At 38.0% G+C, this 23388-nt stretch overlaps 1 protein-coding gene across 1 annotated transcript in view; it reads left to right on the top strand.

Annotated features, from left to right (window-relative positions):
• The first annotated feature begins 446 nt into the window (after positions 1-446).
• Positions 447-23388, top strand: part of LGI1 (leucine rich glioma inactivated 1) — a 39716-nt gene continuing 16774 nt past the window's right edge. The window contains 6 exon segments of the mRNA XM_011361546.2: positions 447-565; positions 567-614; positions 616-909; positions 1305-1376; positions 22383-22454; positions 22557-22628. Of these exon segments, the coding sequence (XP_011359848.1) occupies positions 447-565; positions 567-614; positions 616-909; positions 1305-1376; positions 22383-22454; positions 22557-22628 (677 nt within the window).

The following is a 23388-nucleotide window of genomic DNA, read 5'->3' as shown; positions in this document are numbered from 1 at the left end:
TGACAGTTGATAAGTGTCAAAAAAGCATTTACTCACATTCGTTCCCTGAAAGTCACATTCTCCATGTGTTGTTATTTGTCTTTCAACGATGGCATCAGTCAGGTGGACTCAGCAAGAAATACGAAGGTTTTAGCCAAATGCTGCGGAGGGAGAGAGTTTCATTTAACTTCATTTTTCCAGCCAGGGCTGGCTCCAAAGCCAGTTTTTCTGACTAGGTTGTTTGCCACATGAAAAGCGAATTCCCAGAGGTTTCTGAGATTGCCGAGATCCGATGCAAGCTGACTGCTGCCACCCACCCGCCCACCCACTCACTAATAAGACATAATGCCGTCCTATTTTTGGTAACAATTAAAGGGCCTCTCAGTGCAAGCAGAAGCTGTTTATTTTCTGTTACATCACTTCACTTTGCCTTCGAAGGCTGGTCTGTGTTCAGTGTTTTCGTGGTGATGCAAGTCGGCTCTCTCCTCCAGCAGTTGGATCCCTCCCATCTCACAGCACCTCACAGGTCTCTTCCCCGAGCAGTGCATTGCTGGAGCAAGGAGCAGCTCACAAATCAGCTGCAGGTCCGTTTTGAGAAGCAGAGATACAGAGGCAAAGGAAAAGGGTGGACTCCTATGACCTGGTCTCAGAGCAAGACAATCACCAGCTGAATTCCAGAAGCCCTGTTCATGTTTGGGGAGATTTTTTCGACTGCAAGGAATCAGAGAGAAGCCAAAGGATGGGAAATGCCTGCATCCCTCTGAAAAGAATTGCTTATTTCCTATGTCTCTTATCTGCGCTTTTGCTGACTGAGGGGAAGAAACCAGCGAAGCCAAAATGCCCTGCCGTGTGTACTTGTACCAAAGATAATGCTTTATGTGAGAATGCCAGATCCATTCCACGCACCGTTCCTCCTGATGTTATCTCATTGTAAGGCCCGTAAGCATTTTGCTATCTGATTTATAATTTTAAAATTCCAGCCGGTGTATTTGGGGCTTTGTATGTATTGGTAGAAGGGCATGGAGAGGGAGATTCCTCTTGCACGCTTGGCCATTTGACAGTGCTAACATTTTGCTGCATTTAGAAATTTTGATTTTTATTAGCTGCTATGGAACATGCTTAGACACCCCCCCCCACCCTGAACATTATTATGAGAAACCTGTAGCAGATTCATTTCTCCTACTTCATCTGGGAAGAAACTGTATCGTACTTCATAAAATAGTGTCAAAATAGTGACTGTTTTGCCAAACTGAATTAACATAAGGTTTGTTCTGTGTGTATGTGTGTGTGTCTTTGTGTGTGTCCGTTTGTTTGTTTTCTTTCAGATCCTTTGTGAGATCTGGTTTTACTGAAATCTCAGAAGGGAGTTTTTTATTCACACCATCGCTGCAGCTCTTGTGAGAAATATTTATATCATGACTATTTTTAATATAGCATATATTTGGATAAGCCTCTAGTAAAACAATCTCAATATTAATTTTGTCAAATGTGATTATATTTCTGGAAAGAAAAAGAATATCAGTCAAGTGAGAGGTAAATGAGTTTGTTTGCGACTTGACACCAATGGTGCAGGTTGATTCTTGCAATGGTAAATTTGCTAACCTGTAATGCTGTCTACTTTCATGCCTATTTACGAAGTTGTTGGAATGTTACAACAGTGATTCCAATTCCATTCCACTATTTTACTTTCATTTTTGACTTAGGAACTTTGGTTATTTTGCCCTGGAGTTTCTGAATTAGTCAATACAGAACCGGAATAACATATGCGCTCAAGATGTTGTCTCCCAGGACCAGCGGCAGGCTGCTGCTCTGTGTGCTTTACCATGTGGGGGGAAAAAATCTGGGTTCTTTCTAGGTAATTCCTTAAAAGATTCATTCCGGAGAGACTGTTTTCTAATCTCGTCTAATTTATAACTAGTCCCCTTACAAGGAGGGAAAGAAAATATTAATATAGCATAGTGCAAAGGATTAGTCTTAGCTGTGTGTTTTTAGTTAGTCACAAGGGAACCACATATTCAGTCTATGTCTCAAAATAGTCAAAAAATAATATTTGACTCAGATCTCCCCAAAGGCATAATGTCACATGTATAATTTTTTCTGATGTGTGTGTTTGGCTGTTAGACTGCTAGTTTTCAGAGCAGGACTACATGGGGGTCAAGAGGTCTCCCGGTACTTAGGTGTCAGGCAACAGACGGGTGGTAGTTACAGGCTTCCAGGAGGGAATTAGCCAACTGTGGATCAGCTGAGTTTTTGTTATCTTAACCACATGATTTAGGACCCAAGTTTTGGGGGTTCTTTTTGATTGTTTGTTTTTGTTTTCTTGCCTTAATGGACTGTTTTGGCTGTTTGAAGTTAGATATACAGAGGTAAACAGCATTGATTTGAAAATGGAGAGAACTCTATGTAAATTTCACACCCCCGCCCCCGCGCCCACCACTCACTAGAAACTAGACTTGTAAACTTGTGCATGACTAAATCTCTCTGAACCTCAATCTCCTCATCTGTAAAATGGAAGTAATGACACATTGAAGGGTTTTTATCAGAGATAAATAAAATTTCAGTAGATAAAATGTTTGGCATAAAGTCAAATCGTCACACATTTTATAAATGGTAGGTTTTCAATTTTTTACATAAAGCTAAAAAGCTTTTTAAAAATCATCTTATTGTTTTGTCTGTGTGAAATCACAAAACTGGTTTGACTATTCCATTAATTCACAAGCCTGATCAGGTGTTCTGACATTATATAACAGTGTTGGCTAATGTCCCTCTACCAGCTAATGTCTTAGAGTGGTTAACAGTTGAGTAGAATATTCCTAAGGGATTTATGTGTTTGATTGACAGCTAATGGTATAATTAGGGGTAGTGTTAGTACATCAAATTCACAAAAGACAGAGTCTTTAGCACGAAGAGAGTCAAAGTCTCCTGTGCTGGGACCATTCCATAGAATAAGAATTGGTTGTATCTGAGAAAGTGATAAATTATGCTTATGTTGTTCATTTGTTAAATAAATAAATGGCTCATTTAAAAGCATCCTTTTGATGAGCTACGGCATCTTTCTCTCCCCCAAGATAAATAGATCAGTCCTTAAAATTCGAGAAGTGTCAGTCAACAAATACTGCTCATATTCTAACACTAGATGGACTTTAGTGGTGACACAGAAAGCCTGGATTGATCAACCTAATCGGTTAGCACATCTCCACTTTGTTTTTGCTGGATGGACCCAGCCTCGGCAGCACAAATGCTGGACAATGTTATAGAAATAGTTCCCGGCTGCTGCAGGGTAATGTGATTACACGTATTTAGAATCACAGAGGGAAGCCAAGGAACTGGTTTTTAAATAGCCCACACTGAGTGTGTGCCATGCCCCTGTGTCCCATGCTCCGAGTTCCTATGGAACATTCCAACCCTTATTTCTAAAAGCAGTTCAGATTTCAGAAATAACAAAAAGGCGAGTAATTCTTGCTCTGTGTGTTGTTACTTAATTCGTATTAGCTAACCTCCACATGGCAGATTTGTGCCTGGGCTGATCTTATGCAAAATAGTCAGGGGTCAAAGTTTGTCTCTAATCTCTAGGACCCTGTTTCCTAAACATTTTACTCCCCATTCTCCCTGCCCAATATTTTCTGTTTCCTCTCATCCTCAGGAAAGGATCTATTAGCACATTTTCACTGAGGAAATAAATGCTAAGTCTCCAAATATCAACTGTGCCATAATCATAAAAGCGGTGGGAATGGATGGTTCACAGACAAAAAGAGTTCTGTAAGACAGGACCATCCCGTGCTTTGAAAACCGCACGTGGGCTGCCAATCCTCCATTAAAACAAGATAACCAAGGAGGCTGAATTTGCCGTTGTATGACTTTTGCTATCAGATTAGGCCTGGATCATACCAGCCATTGCTTGGGGGTTACAATGAATTCTAATGGCATTTGTGACCACAGATTACCAAACTGACCTGCCATATCCTGCAAAATGATAAACTTCAGAATCTATTCTGCTTGATTGATGTACAAAGGCAGTTAGGTCCTTGCCTGTTGTTGACATGGGAAAAGAAATGCCCCCCTCCCATTATCCACCCTAACAATCTGATCATTTCATTATGGCCCCACATGCTTTTTCAGACTTTCTGCAGATACATGATGAGAAGTACTTTCTGAAATGTCAGCCTAGGGTACTGAGGGAAACAGACAAGTTTCCTCCTTAAGTTACACAGTGTCTGAGGGAAAGATCCTGGTAGGCCACGTTTGGCAGTATGTGTTGGAGAACAAGAAAAACAAAAAGTCCACACTCTGTAGAGGGGAGAAAGGATAAAATTACCTAATAAAAATTCATCAGGTTAGTTGTACAAAACATATATTTAAAAAAATATCTCATTTATGGTTTTAAATGACAACAAAACCTTTCTCAAAAAAAAAAAAAATGCTATTTCACTGATATTTTCCATAGGGCTGGATGTGAAACATAACCAATGAGAACAATTATTCATTCTAATTTGCTTTTTGTGAGGAGTGATGCTTATAGTGAATGCAATTTACAGAAATGTGTTTTCACACATTACAGCCCTTCTCAATTAAAGACTGAAATCCTCAATGATATAGGCTCATTACTGAAGTAAAATTCTAATTTAAGAGTATAAAATGTGGCCACATTGCCAAGTGTTTATGAAATTTTTAATCAAAAGAATACCTCCAACCCTTAAGAGAGTTCTACTTGCAGGAAGTAAATTACAGGGTTGGTTTTAGTATCATGCTAAAAAAAAACTATATATAAGAATTCAGTGTGATCAGAAAAAATTCTATTTATTCTAACGAGATTTTATCTTGTTTGAAGCAAGAGAACTGATCTCTCGGTGGGTGGGGGGATTATTCTTTCTTCTATTAACCTATGATCAACACATAAGTACATAATTCTTAAGAAATAAAAAACTAAAAAATGTGAAAGCTAATAGCATGAACAAGATAAATAATAAGTCTATCCTTACTAAGCTTTTATCATTTAGTGCTTCAAAATATTATCAGTCCAAGGTAAAATATTCATGGTCTATTTCGCCTTTACAGTGATCAGCCTCTTTTTTTTATTTCTCCTTGTATTACAAGTTTAAGGAAAATTTAGCAATCTTCAATGACTACTCAAGCCCGACCTATCAGCAAAGAGGGCTTCAAGTTATTAGCTGGTTATGGATGAGCATGTTTTGGATTATGCCCAGCTGATGCCCCCACAATGGACCAAGAAGTAATAATTTCAGTTATCTAGGCTGTTTTGTCTAAAATTCATCCAATGATCCATTTCTCTGATTTTTAACTTTTTAATGAATTAAAGTTTGTCGTAACTATGAAACTAGCCCAGTACAACAAATGTTTTCTCTGAAAGCGTATTATATCCTCTCAATTATTCAGGCAAGAAACTTAGAGGTTACCTGCCCCTTCTCCCTCACTGTCTACTTCCAACTGGACTCGTCTCTTCTCAACTAGCAGGAGAATCTGCCACCTCCTCCTTACTTCAGGACCATAGCCCTAACTGAGGCTGCATTCACTGTTTCACGGCTACTGTGGGAGCTTCTGCTCTGGTCTCCCTGCTTCTGGTTCCTATCCTACCCATCTCCTTTAGTGTTACATTCCAGAAGCGCAGATCTCCTATCACCTGCATGCTTGGAAGCATTTAATGGTTCTCTAGAAACAGAGAAAGTCTGAACACCTGAGTTGGTATTAAGAGAATTTGGCTATTTGTCCAGGGTCATCTTCCACAAGATTCTCACATACACACGCACACGCACACACACATGCATGCGCGCACATGCGCACCCCAAGCTCTAAAGAGACTGAAGTGCCTCATTCCCTGACCTCTGTTTTCTCAAGCTCTATGGACTTTAGTGATGTCTTTGGTACTTCCTGTCATTTATTAGAGCTATTTGTGCTGCATCTGCCCGTGTCTTTCATCAATAGCTAAGGTCCTAGACAAGAGCCTGGATGTGGTAACCCTAGACCTTGCTTACGATATATTTGTTAAATTCAATCCATATTTTCATAGATTTTATACTAAACACTCCTGTTTTCCTATCAGTAGATAGTCTCGGTCATGTTCACATTCTTATGTTTGTTTTTTCCTATTAGATTTCACAAGACCTAATAGTGTAGAGGTCTGGAAAGTGAGCTGAACCAAAATAACGTGAAGAGACATTTGCTTATGACATTAGGATGTCAAACTTCTTCAACAGAGATTTCCAGTGTGCCAGAACTTAAAAGGCAAAACATCCAAGGCCTTTCCTTAGACTCACTGCTTGAATCTCATTTGTCTCATTTTAACTGTCTCTAGGCCTTTGACATATAAAAAATCATATGTAGGCTCCAAGGTTCTCCATTTGACTGCCGAGCTGACTAATATCTCTCTTATGTAGGATAGAATTCCCTCTTCTCCAGTCTGACAGGACATCCAAAGGGAAATATTGGTTAAGCATTATTAAGCTGAAAAAATTCCATTAACACAAAGATAACTTCCCTTTTGATTTATTTATATTTGCTTAGCTAAAACAAGTATTTATTCATTGTATAGCTACAAGCAATTACAAAATGAAATCAAAACCTTCCCATTTCAGCAAATAAATTTGGGGGTTCTACTGTGCTACAGGCACAAATCTGGGCTTTGTAACGGGCACAAAGACAAGTGACATCTCTCCCTCTCTTCCTTAATATGACAGCTCCTAGCTGGCACTGATCCCTAAAAAGGTAAATTATATTTTGTCTGTATTTGAAAGTATTGTAAGGTAGTCTTGATAAGCTTTCTCATTTTGTTCAAAATGGTATTCAGTTGAGTGTTGATGATGGCGATGCTTGCCAGTCGTTGATCTGTGGCTGATAAAGGCTACAAAATGATTGCGGCTGTGATACAATGACAGCTGTGATATCAAAACAGCTAACCCAAGTAAGCTGGCAATGTGGCAAGTAGCAAAGAAGACAGCTCTTGTGGTCAGATAAACATGGGGTCAGATACCCACTCTACTGCTTACTAGTTCTGTGATTTTAGGCAAGCTTAATCAAACCTTGTTATCTGCATCTACAATATGGTGAATAACCATAGTACCTAGTGCATAGAATTACAGTAAGGATTAAATGAAACAATACATGTAAAGTGCTGGGCACAATTCCTGTAACTCAATAGCTTTTATTATAGTATCTGAATATCACTTTAATTCGATTGACCATGACATCGAATTAGCATCTGAATGTACAGGCTGGGTTTGCCAATGATCTCAGCTTTAAAATTTCCTTGTTCTACACATAGGTCTCCATTGGAACCTTCTAATAAATCTCTTCTTCACATACTTCTCACAGAAAACATGAACTATTTACCTTTCCGGGAAGGGGCGGGGGAGGGGGGGAAGGGAAGCAGAACATACTTCTTCCTCATGAAAAAAACAACTGGCACCACAGTTTGTAAAACACACCAGGTTTTATTTAAAATAGTTAAAATTGACCAGTCTTCATATGAGTGGTTCTGCAATAGGATGGTAAAAGGAGACATGGATTTGAAATCCAGTTCAGCCACTAATTAATTGGCCGTGTGACCTTGGGTTGGTCACAAAATATTCCTGGGCCTTAGATGTTATATGTGTAAAATACTAGAGATAGATTAAATTATGATTATCAAACTCAAATGTCAATGGGGGTGAGGGTGATAAGGTAAATGAAGGGAACAGTTGGGTATATGACTATAGGGAATGGTAGTGACTGCAGTAAATCAGAGAAGACATGTCTTACCTAAAAATGACATCCTCAGCTCCAAGAGATAATTGTCGATGAGAATGCGGTACATGAACATGGGGCTGTATTTTCCTAATTTTCAGGGGAAGGCAGAAATCTGGAAACAGATTCTGAAAGAGGATAAAAACCAAATAAAACATAAGTTGGTATTTGATAGCTCCACATTCAATTAACTAAGATAGCTTCCTAGCTTAAAATTCTATTGTGCTTTATTCTATTTTACAAACAGAATTACTTTAATATAATATAGCAAATGGTCTTTTTAAGTAAATGAACAAAATTTATTATATCAATTCAAACAAACTAGTAAATTAGATCTTTAATTGAAAAAGCTTCATAATATGAAATTGACTATTATGAAGTTATTATTTAAAAAGTAATGGAATTTCCGATTTCCCAAGCAGGTCCATTAGGAATATACCAGGACCTCCCCATGGTGGCTGATAATAAAACAATGTTTCAGTTTCCCTCCCATGGGGCAAGGATTGGAAAGGAATTGTTGGATCCCTTTACCTGGCGAGATGGCAGGTGTTTGCCTATGTAAAATGTGCCTTTAAAAAAAATAAACAGACTAAAATTTTTATGTACAAGGAACTCTTGACTTGCAGAGAACTCTTTCTAGGAGGTCACAGATTCTTCCCAACTGTGTTTCCATGGCTAGATCCTTATATGAGAATTATCTTCATTGCCAGTTTACAACCATGCAATTAAACCAGGTGAAGTTTCATTAGGGGGCACTTATCATTTCTGTTTGTATGTTTCATTTCTTTCTTTATTTTTAAAAACTTTTAATTGTTTTTTTTTTCAATTAGAGTTAACATTCAGTATTATTTTATATTAGTTTCAGGTGTGCAGCATCATTTTTAGGCTTTATATGATTTATGAAGTTATCCCCCCAATTAGTCTAGTACCTATCTGGCACTATATATATTTATTACAATATTATTCCCTATGCTGTACTTCACAGCCCCTTGAGCATTTGTCATTTTTATATTGTTTGATGCTAAGCACTTTATATATCTTATTTTCTACTTCACCATCTCAATAACCCCGTGAGGGGATATGATTATCTCCATTTTGCAGATGAAGCACTGAGTCCTAGACGAGTTAGGTAACCTCCTCAATGTCACACCTCTAATAAGTAGCAGAGCAGGGGTTTAAATCCACGTTCTCACTTTTAACCACTTCTGTCTACTTCCTCTTGAACATGAATCATTGAGCTTGAATTGATTTTGCATGGTCTTGTTCCCAAAATCAAATTCCCTCTCAGAGAGTCAACGTTTGCCATTAATGAGGGTATTCAGGGGATGTGTCCTGATTCCTGGAGACAATTACTGAAAAGAAGTTTCAAAAGGCCTTTGAAAGAGTGGAATAATTACTGGCAAGAACATCTAGCTCCCCTAGGATTCAGCTCTCATTTGTATGTGTAAGCTCTGGTCCCCTTGCTTGAGAGGGGGGGTGGGGGAGGTGAGAGAGAGAGAGAGAGAGAGAGAGAGAGAGAGAGAGAGAGAAGAAAACAGCAAAAGAAAAAAGACTTATTTACTTTAAAGTTATACCTTAAGCCAATGTTTTCTAAACTTCTGTCCTGTGAAACACTTGTCAAGAAAAGGCTTCTGTGCTCACATAATTTGAGAAACTGCATAGTCTGTCCCCACTTGGCTATTCACAATGTGCCTTGGCATGGAAAAAGCTTTGGACTTATTTTAGTGATTTCACTTTTGTTAACATCCCATAGAATAATGGGTCTGTGGACTATACTTAGGGAATCTATGCCTTTGATAGTCATTTTATTTTTTAGCTTAATTATTTAGACCTCACCTATTCTAGAAAGGCTTGCTAGCAGAGCTTAGGCAGGTAGGAAGAAACCCATCTTTAAAGATACCTTAAACCAGGGGTGCCCAGCCCCTATTAGGAACCAGGCCACACAGCAGGAAGAGAGTGACATGCAAGCCAGTGAGTGTAGCTCCATCTGTATTTGCAGCTGCTCCCCAGCGCTAGCAGCACTGCCTCAGCTCCATCTCATATCATGAGGCATTAGATTCTCATAGAATCACCGGTGCCTGGTGCCAAAAAGGTGGGGGACCACTGCCTTAAACCATCTATATGCATATAGGTTACACCAAAAGGTGTAAGTCAGAGAATTCTGTTAGTGTGGATTCACTAAGTGTGATATCTGGGACTCAAGCCTCACCACCAGGTTATCTACCTGATCAAGCTTGGCACACGCTGCTTCTTTGGGGACCTCCCAGTGGATGCTCCCTCTATCAGAGGAAGTAGATTATCACTGGCAGCCCATTCAACAGGAAAAAGGCCCCTGAGCTTAAATTTCCAATCTCATTGTTTTTTTGTTTTGTTTTGTTTTGTTTTTTTGAGCAGGTTCGCTCACAGTTATTTCCCCAAGGGCTAAACCAGCATTTCCCTGGGTATGTCCCATAGAATATTCATTTTATGTAAAGCTCAATGATAAAAGGGTCAATATGGTTGGAAAACTGCATATTTAATTCCTTTTTGAAGAGTCTCAATTTATTTAAAGATAAAAAGATTCATGTAATTAAGAACCTCAATTAACTTCACTTACCTACTTTTCCCAAATTCATTTTGTTTTGTTTTGTTTTTTTTTTTGTTCATGCAAAACCTCTTGACCCCTAAAGGCCTTTTATTGCAGGGAATATACTCTGGGACTACTGGGCAAGGCTGTTCTAGATTTGCAGCAGATACTGGGCTGATCTGGTGAGACTAAAAAGAGGAAGCACAGCCTTGCCTGTGACCATTACCAGCACCAGTGGGAAGAGCACGCCTGAGCACAGAATCCCAGCTCTGAAGGTTATAAGCTTTACCTCTCTCACCTCAGTGTTCATTATATTTCAGGTGGAGGACATGAAACCTTCATTATAGTGTTCATTTGAAGATTGAAATGAGTTAATAGATGGCAAGCTGCTAAAGATGAGGCTTGGCACAGAATAGGCTTTAGATAAAATTTAAGTCCTTTCTTAGTATTTCAGGACCAGGAAGATACGGACTGAATTTGTAAATGACACTGGGAGATGGGCTGTTTACTAGTTACACCAGCTCCTAGAAAGGAAAAGTTTGACTGTCCTGGGATGAGAGATAATAGAACTATAAAACCAAAGGGGTAGGTCCATGCTCAAATCTTTGCTGATGTGCATGCTGAGAATATTCCCAGGGGAACCCTTGCAAATCTAACACCTATATTCTCATCCTGGCCCCGCTGCTGACAAAAGATGTGACCTTGGGTAAGTCACTTAACTTCTGCAGGCCTTGCTTTCTTCACTTGTGAAAAGAGGACTTGAACTACATGTCTCTCTGAGGTGCTTCCCTACTCATTTATGTGGAGCTAAAGTAAGGTTATTCCCCAGGTTGAAGAGGTGGTAGTCTACTTAAGGATCAGCTGAATTACACTGAAAATGTTTTTCAAGGATCAGAATCAAAGAGAATTATGAAATAATGTGCTCATGTGTGATGCTTCCCATTTTAATGCTTTCCTATCTTGAAAGCATATTTAAAAATATTCAAATGTAAATTATTCAAATTATTCACATGACACATGCACCTAGAACGTGTGCATTTAACTAACATGAGTCATCTGCCTATTATTAATTATCATTCAACCAGCCCCATTCTTTTGGAAAAAGGAGAATATTAGTAACAACCACAGTCTGAATCATTTAAGCAAAGGCAGCTCTAAACAAGTTGGTCAGCTCTCCAGCTGTAACCCCAAATCTTCCAACAGCTGTAAGCTGTGTGTCTTGCTCTCTCATCTATATATATATGTGCATATATAAACGTACAGACACATATATGTACCTGGAAGTGCATACCCGTGTTTACACACAATGCCCATGGGTGCCTAATTCCCTGGGGGATGCCAATAACAGTTCTCTTGGGCAGGTGACAGCCTCTCTGGACCTGTTTCCCTAGCAGTAAAACTAAAGTCTTTTACTAGGTTTAGAGCCTCTTCTAGCCCTGACATGTTATGTCTATGATCTTGGCTTGGATATTCTTTGGCAGAAGCATTAGAGATATGTTCATATAGTTTATCTCCTGTAATTCTTAGAATCTTCCAGGAAGTCACTTTGTTATTATAATTCTTATTTTAACATGATTAAATAGATTCACCTACTTAATGCATCATGTGCATAACAAGTGGCAGCTGCAAGCTTAGAAACCAGATTCTCTGTTTTATATCTAATCAGTGCAGTCTCCAAGTGACAACTGGGTGCTGGCTGCTCACTCTTCTCTTCTTCATCCAGAATCTTTATTGTATGGAAGAGCCTTCTAAATCATCTCCTCTCCATAGCCAAGAGAATTTGCTCTGGACTGGAAAACAGGATACAGGCTACCCATGAACCAATGACAATTTTGATGGCAGTCAAGATATCACAGGTGGCTGGAGAAGTAGATGTCGTTAGAGCCATGGGGCCCTGGCATGACCACATGAGCAATCTAGTTTGAAACAAGGGGAGATTTTCTCAGCAGGGTTACTCCTCCCAGGTGTTACTACACACCTGCCCTCTGGTCACATCCTGCTCCCCATGTGGAGCCCACACCTATTCTTCCATGAACGAAGCTCACAGTGTTACAAGCATAGACTCATACATCTTTCAAGCTAGAAGTGACCAGAAAAATTATCTAGTCTAGACTTCTGATTTGATAATATAGAGAGGAGAAATGACATGTTCAAGGCCACACAGAGGATTTATGGCCATGTGGGAATTAAGACCCTGGCTTCCTGATTCCATGTTTGGAGTGCTCCCTTTGGTCCCTAGAAGAGGTTAAAAGCAGGGCAGGAAATCACTTCAGTGGCCCATCAGCCTTGGCATTGACACATGTGCTTGCCCAGTCCTTTTGCTCTTCTAGACCCCATCTCTGGCCTCTCAGCTGGATATTGGGCAGGCTTAGCGTTGACCTCCCGCTAAGGAAGCTACGTCTTCATTTTCTGATCCTTTGCACCTTCCTTTACTTCCGTTACCTGCTCCAGGCTCCCTCAGAACACTGGGCTCCACGCTAACCCTGTTGCTTACTTTTCTGCTCTTTTTCAATTAAATTCTGCTGGTCCTACTTTTCAGTTCAACCAGGAGCCCCTTTATGGCCTTAATTTATTGCTTATGAAGACATGAGACCTATCCCAATGCAATATCAATAATAAAATCATGGAAGCTTTTAAAAAAAATCTATTATCAACAGGGAATTTTAAGAATATTACTTTAAATAATTGTTGAAATCAAATATGCAATTGTGAACAGTTATTATCTATCCATCTTACAGGATGCTTTACACAGAGTTAAAGTCATATTTTTAAGTGCTTTCATTTTAAATCAGAAAGAATAAAAATATATGAGTTGAGCACAAAACTCAATAAATATCCTAAGAAAATCAAGAGAAAATAAATAATAAACAGAGAAAATAATAATTAGGAAACAGTGGGAGTACTAAATAAATTCAAGATTTGATTCTTGGAAAAACAATTAAAATAGCAAAAATGTGAAGGAAGCAATACTCATAAATGGGGAAGGCATTAATTATTCAACAAAAGGCTTTCGGTAAATTTGGATAAATATTTAAGAAAGAATCGAGGCAACATCTCACCTCACATCATACATAAAATTGAGTCTCAAATGTATTAAAGAGTTAAATGTAAAAAAAAAAGTTAAAAAGGGGATAGGTGTAGGTCATATTTTGTTGATTTCTAGGTAGAACAGAATATTTTAAGAATAAAAGGAAAAAAATACACAGTGGAAGTTGATATATTTTGTTAAACAGTTAATTATTAACAATTATGCCGAATATTATGATTTTGTGGTATTTGACATCCTTGCAATATTTATAATGTTTTTGTTTCATTTCATTCTAAATGAAAATTTGTGTTCATATTTTTTAATGTAAAACTTCTATGTGTTAAAAATCATGAATAAAATGATAATCATAATCAGTAGGAAAAACACTTAGCATCAGATAAAATAGGTAATGTTATTAATAAACAAAAATTGCTTAGAAAGCACAAAAATGGCAAAGGACATAATTTCATAGAAAAAGAAACAAAAATGATAATACTAAATGTTGGTGAGGATGTGGTAAAATAGGCATTTCTATACTTGGAGTTGAACATGTAATTTTGTACAAGTTAGCAATAAAGAACTAGAGACTTAAAAACCATCTATAATTCAATACTGTTACTTTTAGAAATCTATCCCAAGTCCATCCTAAAGAAATAATTAGAGATATGAAAAGAATATTTGTATAAGAAGATGGTTCTGGTACTGTTTATAATAATGAAAGCTGGAATCAACAATTGAAAAGTTAAATCATGATATAATAACACAAAACTCATCTGTTAAAATTATGTTATTGAAAATTTATTATGAGAAGTTGTCCATAAAATAAGTATATGAAAAGTAGGACACAGATCAATATATATCCCAATATATAAATATATATGTATCATATATATACATATCAATATCTTTGTGTAGTATGATTATGGATATCTTTATTTTCTTCTTTAAGCTTTCCATTGTTTTCCAGAATTTCTACAATGAGCACATAGTATTCATAAGCAGAATACACCAAACTACATTCAAATTATTAAAATTTTTGCTTGGAAAAAAATACAGGTTGGCATGCTCTTAATGTGACTTTGAGACTAGTTATATTAATTAATTCCTCAAAAAAGAGATTATTATTTAATTCAATTTCTTAAATCTCTATGAGCTGAGCTGTGTTGTTATGGTCGTCTGCCAGAATGTGGATACTATGTCATTCTGTGATCCAGGTCCTAAAGTGAAGGCCACCTGGTATATGAAGAGGGCAGTAGACCAGGAACCTTGGGCTTCATGACCTTGAATAAAGCTTTTAATTTAACAGCCCTCTGGGCCACAGTTTCCTCGTGTCAAACAGATATTAACACATGCTCTACCACTCAGAGTTCTTGCAAAGACCAAATCAGATAATCCAGCAGGAGTCTATGAAATGTAAGATATAATAATGACAACAATCATCATTTAATGAATGAGTTATTCCCTGCCTGGAATTGATAGCTGATAAATATGGTCTTCCTAAATCTCCCTCTTGGTGAAGAAATACATACTCTCTTGATAGCAAAGGAAAAAAATTCTCCCCATTCCTCCCACAGACCCTTACTGCACTCACGAGTTTGATAGCTAAGGGACATAAGTACACAGCCCTTGTGTACCAATAGGTCACGGCACATCCCTGTGTCCACCTCCACCCCAAATTCTAGGGAAAAAAATCTTGGCTTTTTCCTTTCTTAAGAATAGAGAAAGGAAGAGACCTCAAATGTTCCCACAGGACCAGGGGCAGAGGGCAAATTCTACATCATCTCTACACAACCCTGCAAAATGGCTACTTGGCAAGTCTGTGGGGTCCAGATCTCTGATTTGTGGCTCAGGGTAACAAGTTCATTCAGAAAGTACATTGGTCCCCACCAACCCCTCCATGATGCTGCTATTATAAGGAGAGGTGTCCAATCCTAGTCATATTATCACAGACTCTTGCTACACGTAATTACGGGGACAGGACAATCGACAGTATCTGTATGTACCACAGCAACTGCTCAAGCCAGACTTGTTGCAAGGAGCAGAGATTCTCAGTCACCACAGGTAAAGGGGGGCTATTGTAACTAACTAGAAAGCTTACTATATGCAGCCCTGGTTGCATATAAGAGCAACCTGGGGAGCTTTTAAATATCCCTATGCCCAGGCCACACCCCAGGTATGGAATGTAACCAGAATTCCTGAAGGTAAAAACTGGGTACCAGTCTTTTTAAAGCTCTCCAGGTCATTGCAAGTATGATTGAGATTAGGAAGCACTGGCTTAGGATCCAACTCAGATCTAGAAGGCTCCTTGCTCAGCTTTTATACACACTTCTCTTTTGCTTACATGTCTCTTCCATATTCTGCTCTCTCCTAAGTGTGCCTTGCACTCATCTTTGCCTCTTATGGATCTAACTCAACCCTAAGGCGTCCTTTCTCCTTCAGCTCCTCTGCCAGTTGACTCCATTTCAGTTTGCTGATTCTAAATCCGCGCCCCCCACCATTCCCCCAAAAGGACTCGTCGTTAGACCAACTCACTTTTTTCAGCCAGGCTAATTGGGCCATGCCATGCTGACTGACCTCAAAATCTACTCTGGGTAAGAAGCTGAGTCCTTCTTGCCCTAATAATCTGAGGAGAGGGACAGAGGTTGTATGGCATAAAACGTGGCCACTCGGGTCTGCTGTATATGAAGATGGGGTGGAATGGGAACAGTTTCCCTTAACAGGGACTGTGGGATTCTTTAACATATCTGGCTCATAACAAGTCATAATATTGAAATCAGACATGTTTAGAGGAATCCATTAAAAATTAAGGATCAGAGTTTCACTACTTTATGCAGCATGAGCTTTTGAAGTCTTTTTAGCTTTACATAGGATAATAAAATACCCCATTATATAAATAAATTGTATTTAGAACATATGTATAATTTTACAAATCCTTGTCCATGGAATCCTTGTCCACAGAAAACTACAATTGAATTTGGAGTTGAGGGACTAAGATATTCAACATTATCTCAGCCAAAGAAACTTTTTAGCTTTCATAAGAAACCTTTTTATTGAAATACAATATAAAGAAGCACACATCCTAAGTATAAATCTCCATTTTTAAAAATCAAGAATTTATTTTTTAGGGCAGTTTTAGGTTCACAGCAAAATTGAGAAGGCACAGAAATCTCCCATACATACCCTACCCTGACCCAAGTATAGCCTCTTCCATTACCAACATCCCCACTAGAGTGGTACCTTTGTTATATACATTATCGCCTAGAGTCTATAGTTAATATTGGGGCTCACTCTTGGTCCTATAGTTAATATTGGGGCTCACTCTTGGTCCTTTATAATCTATGGGTTTGGACAACTATATAAGGATGTGTATCCATCATTATGGTATCGTACAGAGTATTTTCGCTGCACTAAAAATCCTCTGTGCTCTGCCTATTTACCCTCCCTGCCCAACCATCATTTTCTCTAAGTTGAACAACCTTGTAACCAGCACCCAGAAAAAAAACATTACCTTTACCACGAAGACTCCCCTTGTGCCCCCTTCCAGTCACTACTCGCCTCCCAGGGTAACTGCTATCCTGACTTCTGCTGTCATAAATTACTTTTGCTGGGTTTTATTCCTTATATAAGTAAAATCATTTAGGATATACTTTATTGTGTTCTGGCTTCTGTCCCTTGACTTAAATTTATGAGTTTCATTCGTATTTTTGCCTGTAGTTGTAGTTTTAATGACAAGTTTTAATCCTTGGAATCTAGCTCAACAAACATTATTCAGCCAGGAACTGTGCTTGGGGATAGGGACACAAAAGCAAATAAGGATAAATCCTTGCTCCAAGGAACATTCAATTTAGTTATGTAGTAACAACCATAATTTAATGTAAAGTGAATTCCTTTTCATTTAACAAATATTTATTCAGTATCCACTATGGGACAGGCACTATGACAGGTGCTAAGGATAAGCAATGAACAAGCAGATAAAAATTCTAATGGAAATCTTGTATTTTATTTCCCTGACATGCGTGGGCTAGTTCTGCCCACTAATATTGATTGCCCACTCTGATTTGCATCTGATTCAACATAAAGGGAACTAGTGAGAGAGGCTATTTTTTTTTTCTGGCGACTTGAAGTACATGATTATGAAGTCCTTGGTTCAACCATGGGACAGTTCACAAACCAGTGAGCATGGACTATTTCTCTGTATTTATTTTTGCCTTAGTTCATGCTCTCCATCCTTCTTGCTGTCTATAGAGAATGAAATGAAAATTTGGAGCCTCAAGAAATTTGGGGGTGTTAGCTTACTTTGGAGTAAGGCTGAGCAATTTTCTTGTTTTTCAAAACCATGAAGAAGAAGCAATTACTAAAAGGCAATTGTGGCTAAAATCATAAAACTTTGAATCTGTTTTAATAACTATGGGCATCTACTAAGTATGACTATTCATTAGTGTTGACTTTTCAGAGCGTAGTGAATTACTTGAGTATAAAGCTATGACACTGGAGGGAGGATGGACAGAAAAGAATACAACCTTACTTCAGGATTAATAGCCTAGGAATAAATGCAATAGATCACCACATTTAGTTTGGTTCATGCTTCCCTCCCATTTTTATAGAAAATTTCAAGCATGTACATAAGTAGAGATAATAAAATTGACTCCCATGTACTCATCTTTCAGCTTCAAAAATTATCATGTTATACTCAATTCATCTCTAACCCACTGCTGACCCTCCCCCTGATTATTTTGAAGAAATCTCAGGTATCAAATAAGTCATTCACAAATGTTTAGAAAGTGAAATCTCCTAGCTTTAATTTCCTTGGCTAGCAGTGACTCAGAGAGAGGGAGTCACTAAGCTAATTAGTGGCAGTTATTTTTAATCCCTAGACTTCAAAAGTAAAAGTCCAAAAAGTTATAACAGAATATCGTACTTTTCATAGTGCAATTACACAGTATTATGAGACATAAATTGTCAAATTATGTCAAACATCTGGTCTGGTCCATGATCATGGTCACATTTGGGACAAGAGTTACAGGTAGAATATGAGGTTCCCCCACACAAGAACTTTAACATGCAGACTGAATGTCATTTGAACCCATTATATATTTGCTACACGTAATTACGGGGACAGGACAATCGACAGTATCTGTATGTACCACAGCAACTGCTCAAGCCAGACTTGCTGCAAGGAGCAGAGATTCTCAGTCACCACAGGTAAAGGGGGGCTATTGTAACTAACTAGAAAGCTTACTATATGCAGCCCTGGTTGCATATAAGAGCAACCTGGGGAGCTTTTAAATATCCCTATGCCCAGGCCACACCCCAGGTATGGAATGTAACCAGAATTCCTGAAGGTAAAAACTGGGTACCAGTCTTTTTAAAGCTCTCCAGGTCATTGCAAGTATGATTGAGATTAGGAAGCACTGGCTTAGGATCCAACTCAGATCTAGAAGGCTCCTTGCTCAGCTTTTATACACACTTCTCTTTTACTTACATGTCTCTTCCATATTCTGCTCTCTCCTAAGTGTGCCTTGCACTCATCTTTGCCTCTTATGGATCTAACTCAACCCTAAGGCGTCCTTTCTCCTTCAGCTCCTCTGCCAGTTGACTCCATTTCAGTTTGCTGATTCTAAATCCGCGCCTCCCACCATTCCCCCAAAAGGACTCGTCGTTAGACCAACTCACTTTTTTCAGCCAGGCTAATTGGGCCATGCCATGCTGACTGACCTCAAAATCTACTCTGGGTAAGAAGCTGAGTCCTTCTTGCCCTAATAATCTGAGGAGAGGGACAGAGGTTGTATGGCATAAAACGTGGCCACTCGGGTCTGCTGTATATGAAGATGGGGTGGAATGGGAACAGTTTCCCTTAACAGGGACTGTGGGATTCTTTAACATATCTGGCTCATAACAAGTCATAATATTGAAATCAGACATGTTTAGAGGAATCCATTAAAAATTAAAGATCACAGTTTCACTACTTTATGCAGCATGAGCTTTTGAAGTCTTTTTAGCTTTACATAGGATAATAAAATACCCCATTATATAAATAAATTGTATTTAGAACATATGTATAATTTTACAAATCCTTGTCCATGGAATCCTTGTCCACAGAAAACTACAATTGAATTTGGAGTTGAGGGACTAAGATATTCAACATTATCTCAGCCAAAGAAACTTTTTAGCTTTCATAAGAAACCTTTTTATTGAAATACAATATAAAGAAGCACACATCCTAAGTATAAATCTCCATTTTTAAAAATCAAGAATTTATTTTTTAGGGCAGTTTTAGGTTCACAGCAAAATTGAGAAGGCACAGAAATCTCCCATACATACCCTACCCTGACCCAAGTATAGCCTCTTCCATTACCAACATCCCCACTAGAATGGTACCTTTGTTATATACATTATCGCCTAGAGTCTATAGTTAATATTGGGGCTCACTCTTGGTCCTTTATAATCTATGGGTTTGAAACAAATATATAAGGATGTGTATCCATCATTATGGTATCGTACAGAGTATTTTCGCTGCACTAAAAATCCTCTGTGCTCTGCCTATTTACCCTCCCTGCCCAACCATCATTTTCTCTAAGTTGAACAACCTTGTAACCAGCACCCAGAAAAAAAACATTACCTTTACCATGAAGACTCCCCTTGTGCCCCCTTCCAGTCACTACTCGCCTCCCAGGGTAACTGCTATCCTGACTTCTGCTGTCATAAATTACTTTTGCTGGGTTTTATTCCTTATATAAGTAAAATCATTTAGGATATACTTTATTGTGTTCTGGCTTCTGTCCCTTGACTTAAATTTATGAGTTTCATTCGTATTTTTGCCTGTAGTTGTAGTTTTAATGACAAGTTTTAATCCTTGGAATCTAGCTCAACAAACATTATTCAGCCAGGAACTGTGCTTGGGGATAGGGACACAAAAGCAAATAAGGATAAATCCTTGCTCCAAGGAACATTCAATTTAGTTATGTAGTAACAACCATAATTTAATGTAAAGTGAATTCCTTTTCATTTAACAAATATTTATTCAGTATCCACTATGGGACAGGCACTATGACAGGTGCTAAGGATAAGCAATGAACAAGCAGATAAAAATTCTAATGGAAATCTTGTATTTTATTTCCCTGACATGCGTGGGCTAGTTCTGCCCACTAATATTGATTGCCCACTCTGATTTGCATCTGATTCAACATAAAGGGAACTAGTGAGAGAGGCTATTTTTTTTTTCTGGCGACTTGAAGTACATGATTATGAAGTCCTTGGTTCAACCATGGGACAGTTCACAAACCAGTGAGCATGGACTATTTCTCTGTATTTATTTTTGCCTTAGTTCATGCTCTCCATCCTTCTTGCTGTCTATAGAGAATGAAATGAAAATTTGGAGCCTCAAGAAATTTGGGGGTGTTAGCTTACTTTGGAGTAAGGCTGAGCAATTTTCTTGTTTTTCAAAACCATGAAGAAGAAGCAATTACTAAAAGGCAATTGTGGCTAAAATCATAAAACTTTGAATCTGTTTTAATAACTATGGGCATCTACTAAGTATGACTATTCATTAGTGTTGACTTTTCAGAGCGTAGTGAATTACTTGAGTATAAAGCTATGACACTGGAGGGAGGATGGACAGAAAAGAATACAACCTTACTTCAGGATTAATAGCCTAGGAATAAATGCAATAGATCACCACATTTAGTTTGGTTCATGCTTCCCTCCCATTTTTATAGAAAATTTCAAGCATGTACATAAGTAGAGATAATAAAATTGACTCCCATGTACTCATCTTTCAGCTTCAAAAATTATCATGTTATACTCAATTCATCTCTAACCCACTGCTGACCCTCCCCCTGATTATTTTGAAGAAATCTCAGGTATCAAATAAGTCATTCACAAATGTTTAGAAAGTGAAATCTCCTAGCTTTAATTTCCTTGGCTAGCAGTGACTCAGAGAGAGGGAGTCACTAAGCTAATTAGTGGCAGTTATTTTTAATCCCTAGACTTCAAAAGTAAAAGTCCAAAAAGTTATAACAGAATATCGTACTTTTCATAGTGCAATTACACAGTATTATGAGACATAAATTGTCAAATTATGTCAAACATCTGGTCTGGTCCATGATCATGGTCACATTTGGGACAAGAGTTACAGGTAGAATATGAGGTTCCCCCACACAAGAACTTTAACATGCAGACTGAATGTCATTTGAATCCATTATATATTTGTCATCAGTACATTTAAAAGCTTATTTTCAGCTTATATCAACACTTTATCTAAAGGGTTTCATAAATTGATGCTCACGCTAAAACAAAAACAAAAACAAAACTGCTTTGTATTACTTAAACTATGACCACCTCTTTTAAGCCTCCCATTCAGAAAACTGGCAAGTTCTCTGAGGAGTTCAACAGGGTGTGGGAACTGCTGGTTAATGTTCTTTTGCATCAGTAATTTTGAAACCAAATCCCTGTGCATTTTGGAATTACAAATAAATTTGTTCAAGTTAGGGTTATTTTTGACTATTTAGTAATAAAATAAATCTAAGACTCTTCCTAAGCCTCACTGTTTCCTATCTTCAGCCCATTTTATTTTCAAACGACATTAGTTGATGTTCACTGAGCCAGTGCCAATGGCTTATTTACTATGAGGCATCACAGCACAACTGGGCATGGAGCTAACTTTTCTAGGTTTCTCAGGCTTAAAACCATAAAGCACCATTGTTTGGGCTGGTCAGAATGTTCCAGAAGTTTTTAGAGCAAAGGGATTCTGTTGTATCTTTTTCATGAAGACGTGCAATATGTTGATTTTGCTGTCACATTGCCTGATTGTATCTCAGAATGTTACCCAGGGTATGTGACATCCATCACTGTGAGAAGGGGGGCATGAAACCCCCTTCCTTGATAAGCATTTAATGAGGAGATAATTGTGGATAAAAAAAGGTACAAAAATTACCTGAATAAATAACACCGTAGAAGGCAGACATCCAGACATTCTTTCATACACAACTCCCACTCATTTCTCTGAGAGATAAAGCAGTAAAAATTAACAATCTGTCAGTTTAATTGTTTTCATTGTGTACTTTTTCTGGGCAGGTTATTCACATCAAACTCCTTTGATGTGATCAGCGATGATGCTTTTATTGGTCTTCCACATTTAGAGTATTTGTAAGTAAAAAAAGAAAACTTTTTTTTTTTAATATCATGATTCAGGACAAGTACTCTCAGATTCCTACAGCTGTCTGACAAAAATATTATAACCTATTGCAGATTCATAGAAAACAACAATATCAAGTCCATTTCAAGACATACCTTCCGGGGACTAAAGTCTTTAATTCACCTGTAAGTATAAATGTTGCTATTGCTTTTTAAGTTTGCCAATGGACAGTGCAGTTGGGTAACCTGTAGTTAAAGTGTACACTTTATAGCAATTATGAAAATGTAAGAAATCCAAATGATTTCTTTCTATGCACACTTGCCATCTCTTCCGGTCATCAGCCAGTGTGTGTCCAGGAAATTGATTACTATTAATATGATTAGTCTAAACTAACCATAATTAGGAAAACAATCAAATGCAGGGAAATTGTGTGACTGAAATAACTTTCATATTATTTACATCATTACTCACTTCATGGATAATCATGGGTTGACTGTATAGCTTCATCTGATATTTGCTGTTTTTCTTTTTCTGTATAGGCCCTGACTTTATATACATTTAAATATATACTATAACCATAGTAATGTCTACACAGTACCAGAGCAGCCTGTTTATAAATGAAATATTTAATTATTCGATGGGTTATTAGAGTCATTTGTTCTTAAAAGGGGGCAATTTTGCCTCTTAGGGAACATTCGGCAATAGCTAGAGACATGTTTGGTTGTCAGAACTGGGGGGTGTAACTGGCATCTAGTAGGGGGAGGGCACTGGTACTTCTAGACACCCTGCAATGCACAGGATAGCCCCCACGACAGAGAATTATCCAGACTAAAATGGCATAGTGCTGAGCCGAGTTTGAGGAACCCTGAACAACATGAACCAAATAACTTGTTTCTCCTAGCCTCCCCTGCCCCGCTACAGATACACACACACACACGTACACAC

The sequence above is a fragment of the Pteropus vampyrus genome, unplaced genomic scaffold, assembly GCF_000151845.1.
Source record: "Pteropus vampyrus isolate Shadow unplaced genomic scaffold, Pvam_2.0 Scaffold68, whole genome shotgun sequence".
NCBI classification, from domain to species: Eukaryota; Metazoa; Chordata; class Mammalia; order Chiroptera; family Pteropodidae; genus Pteropus; species Pteropus vampyrus.
Note: the sequence above shows the minus strand (reverse complement) of the source record. Positions and strands in the feature narration are given on the sequence as shown.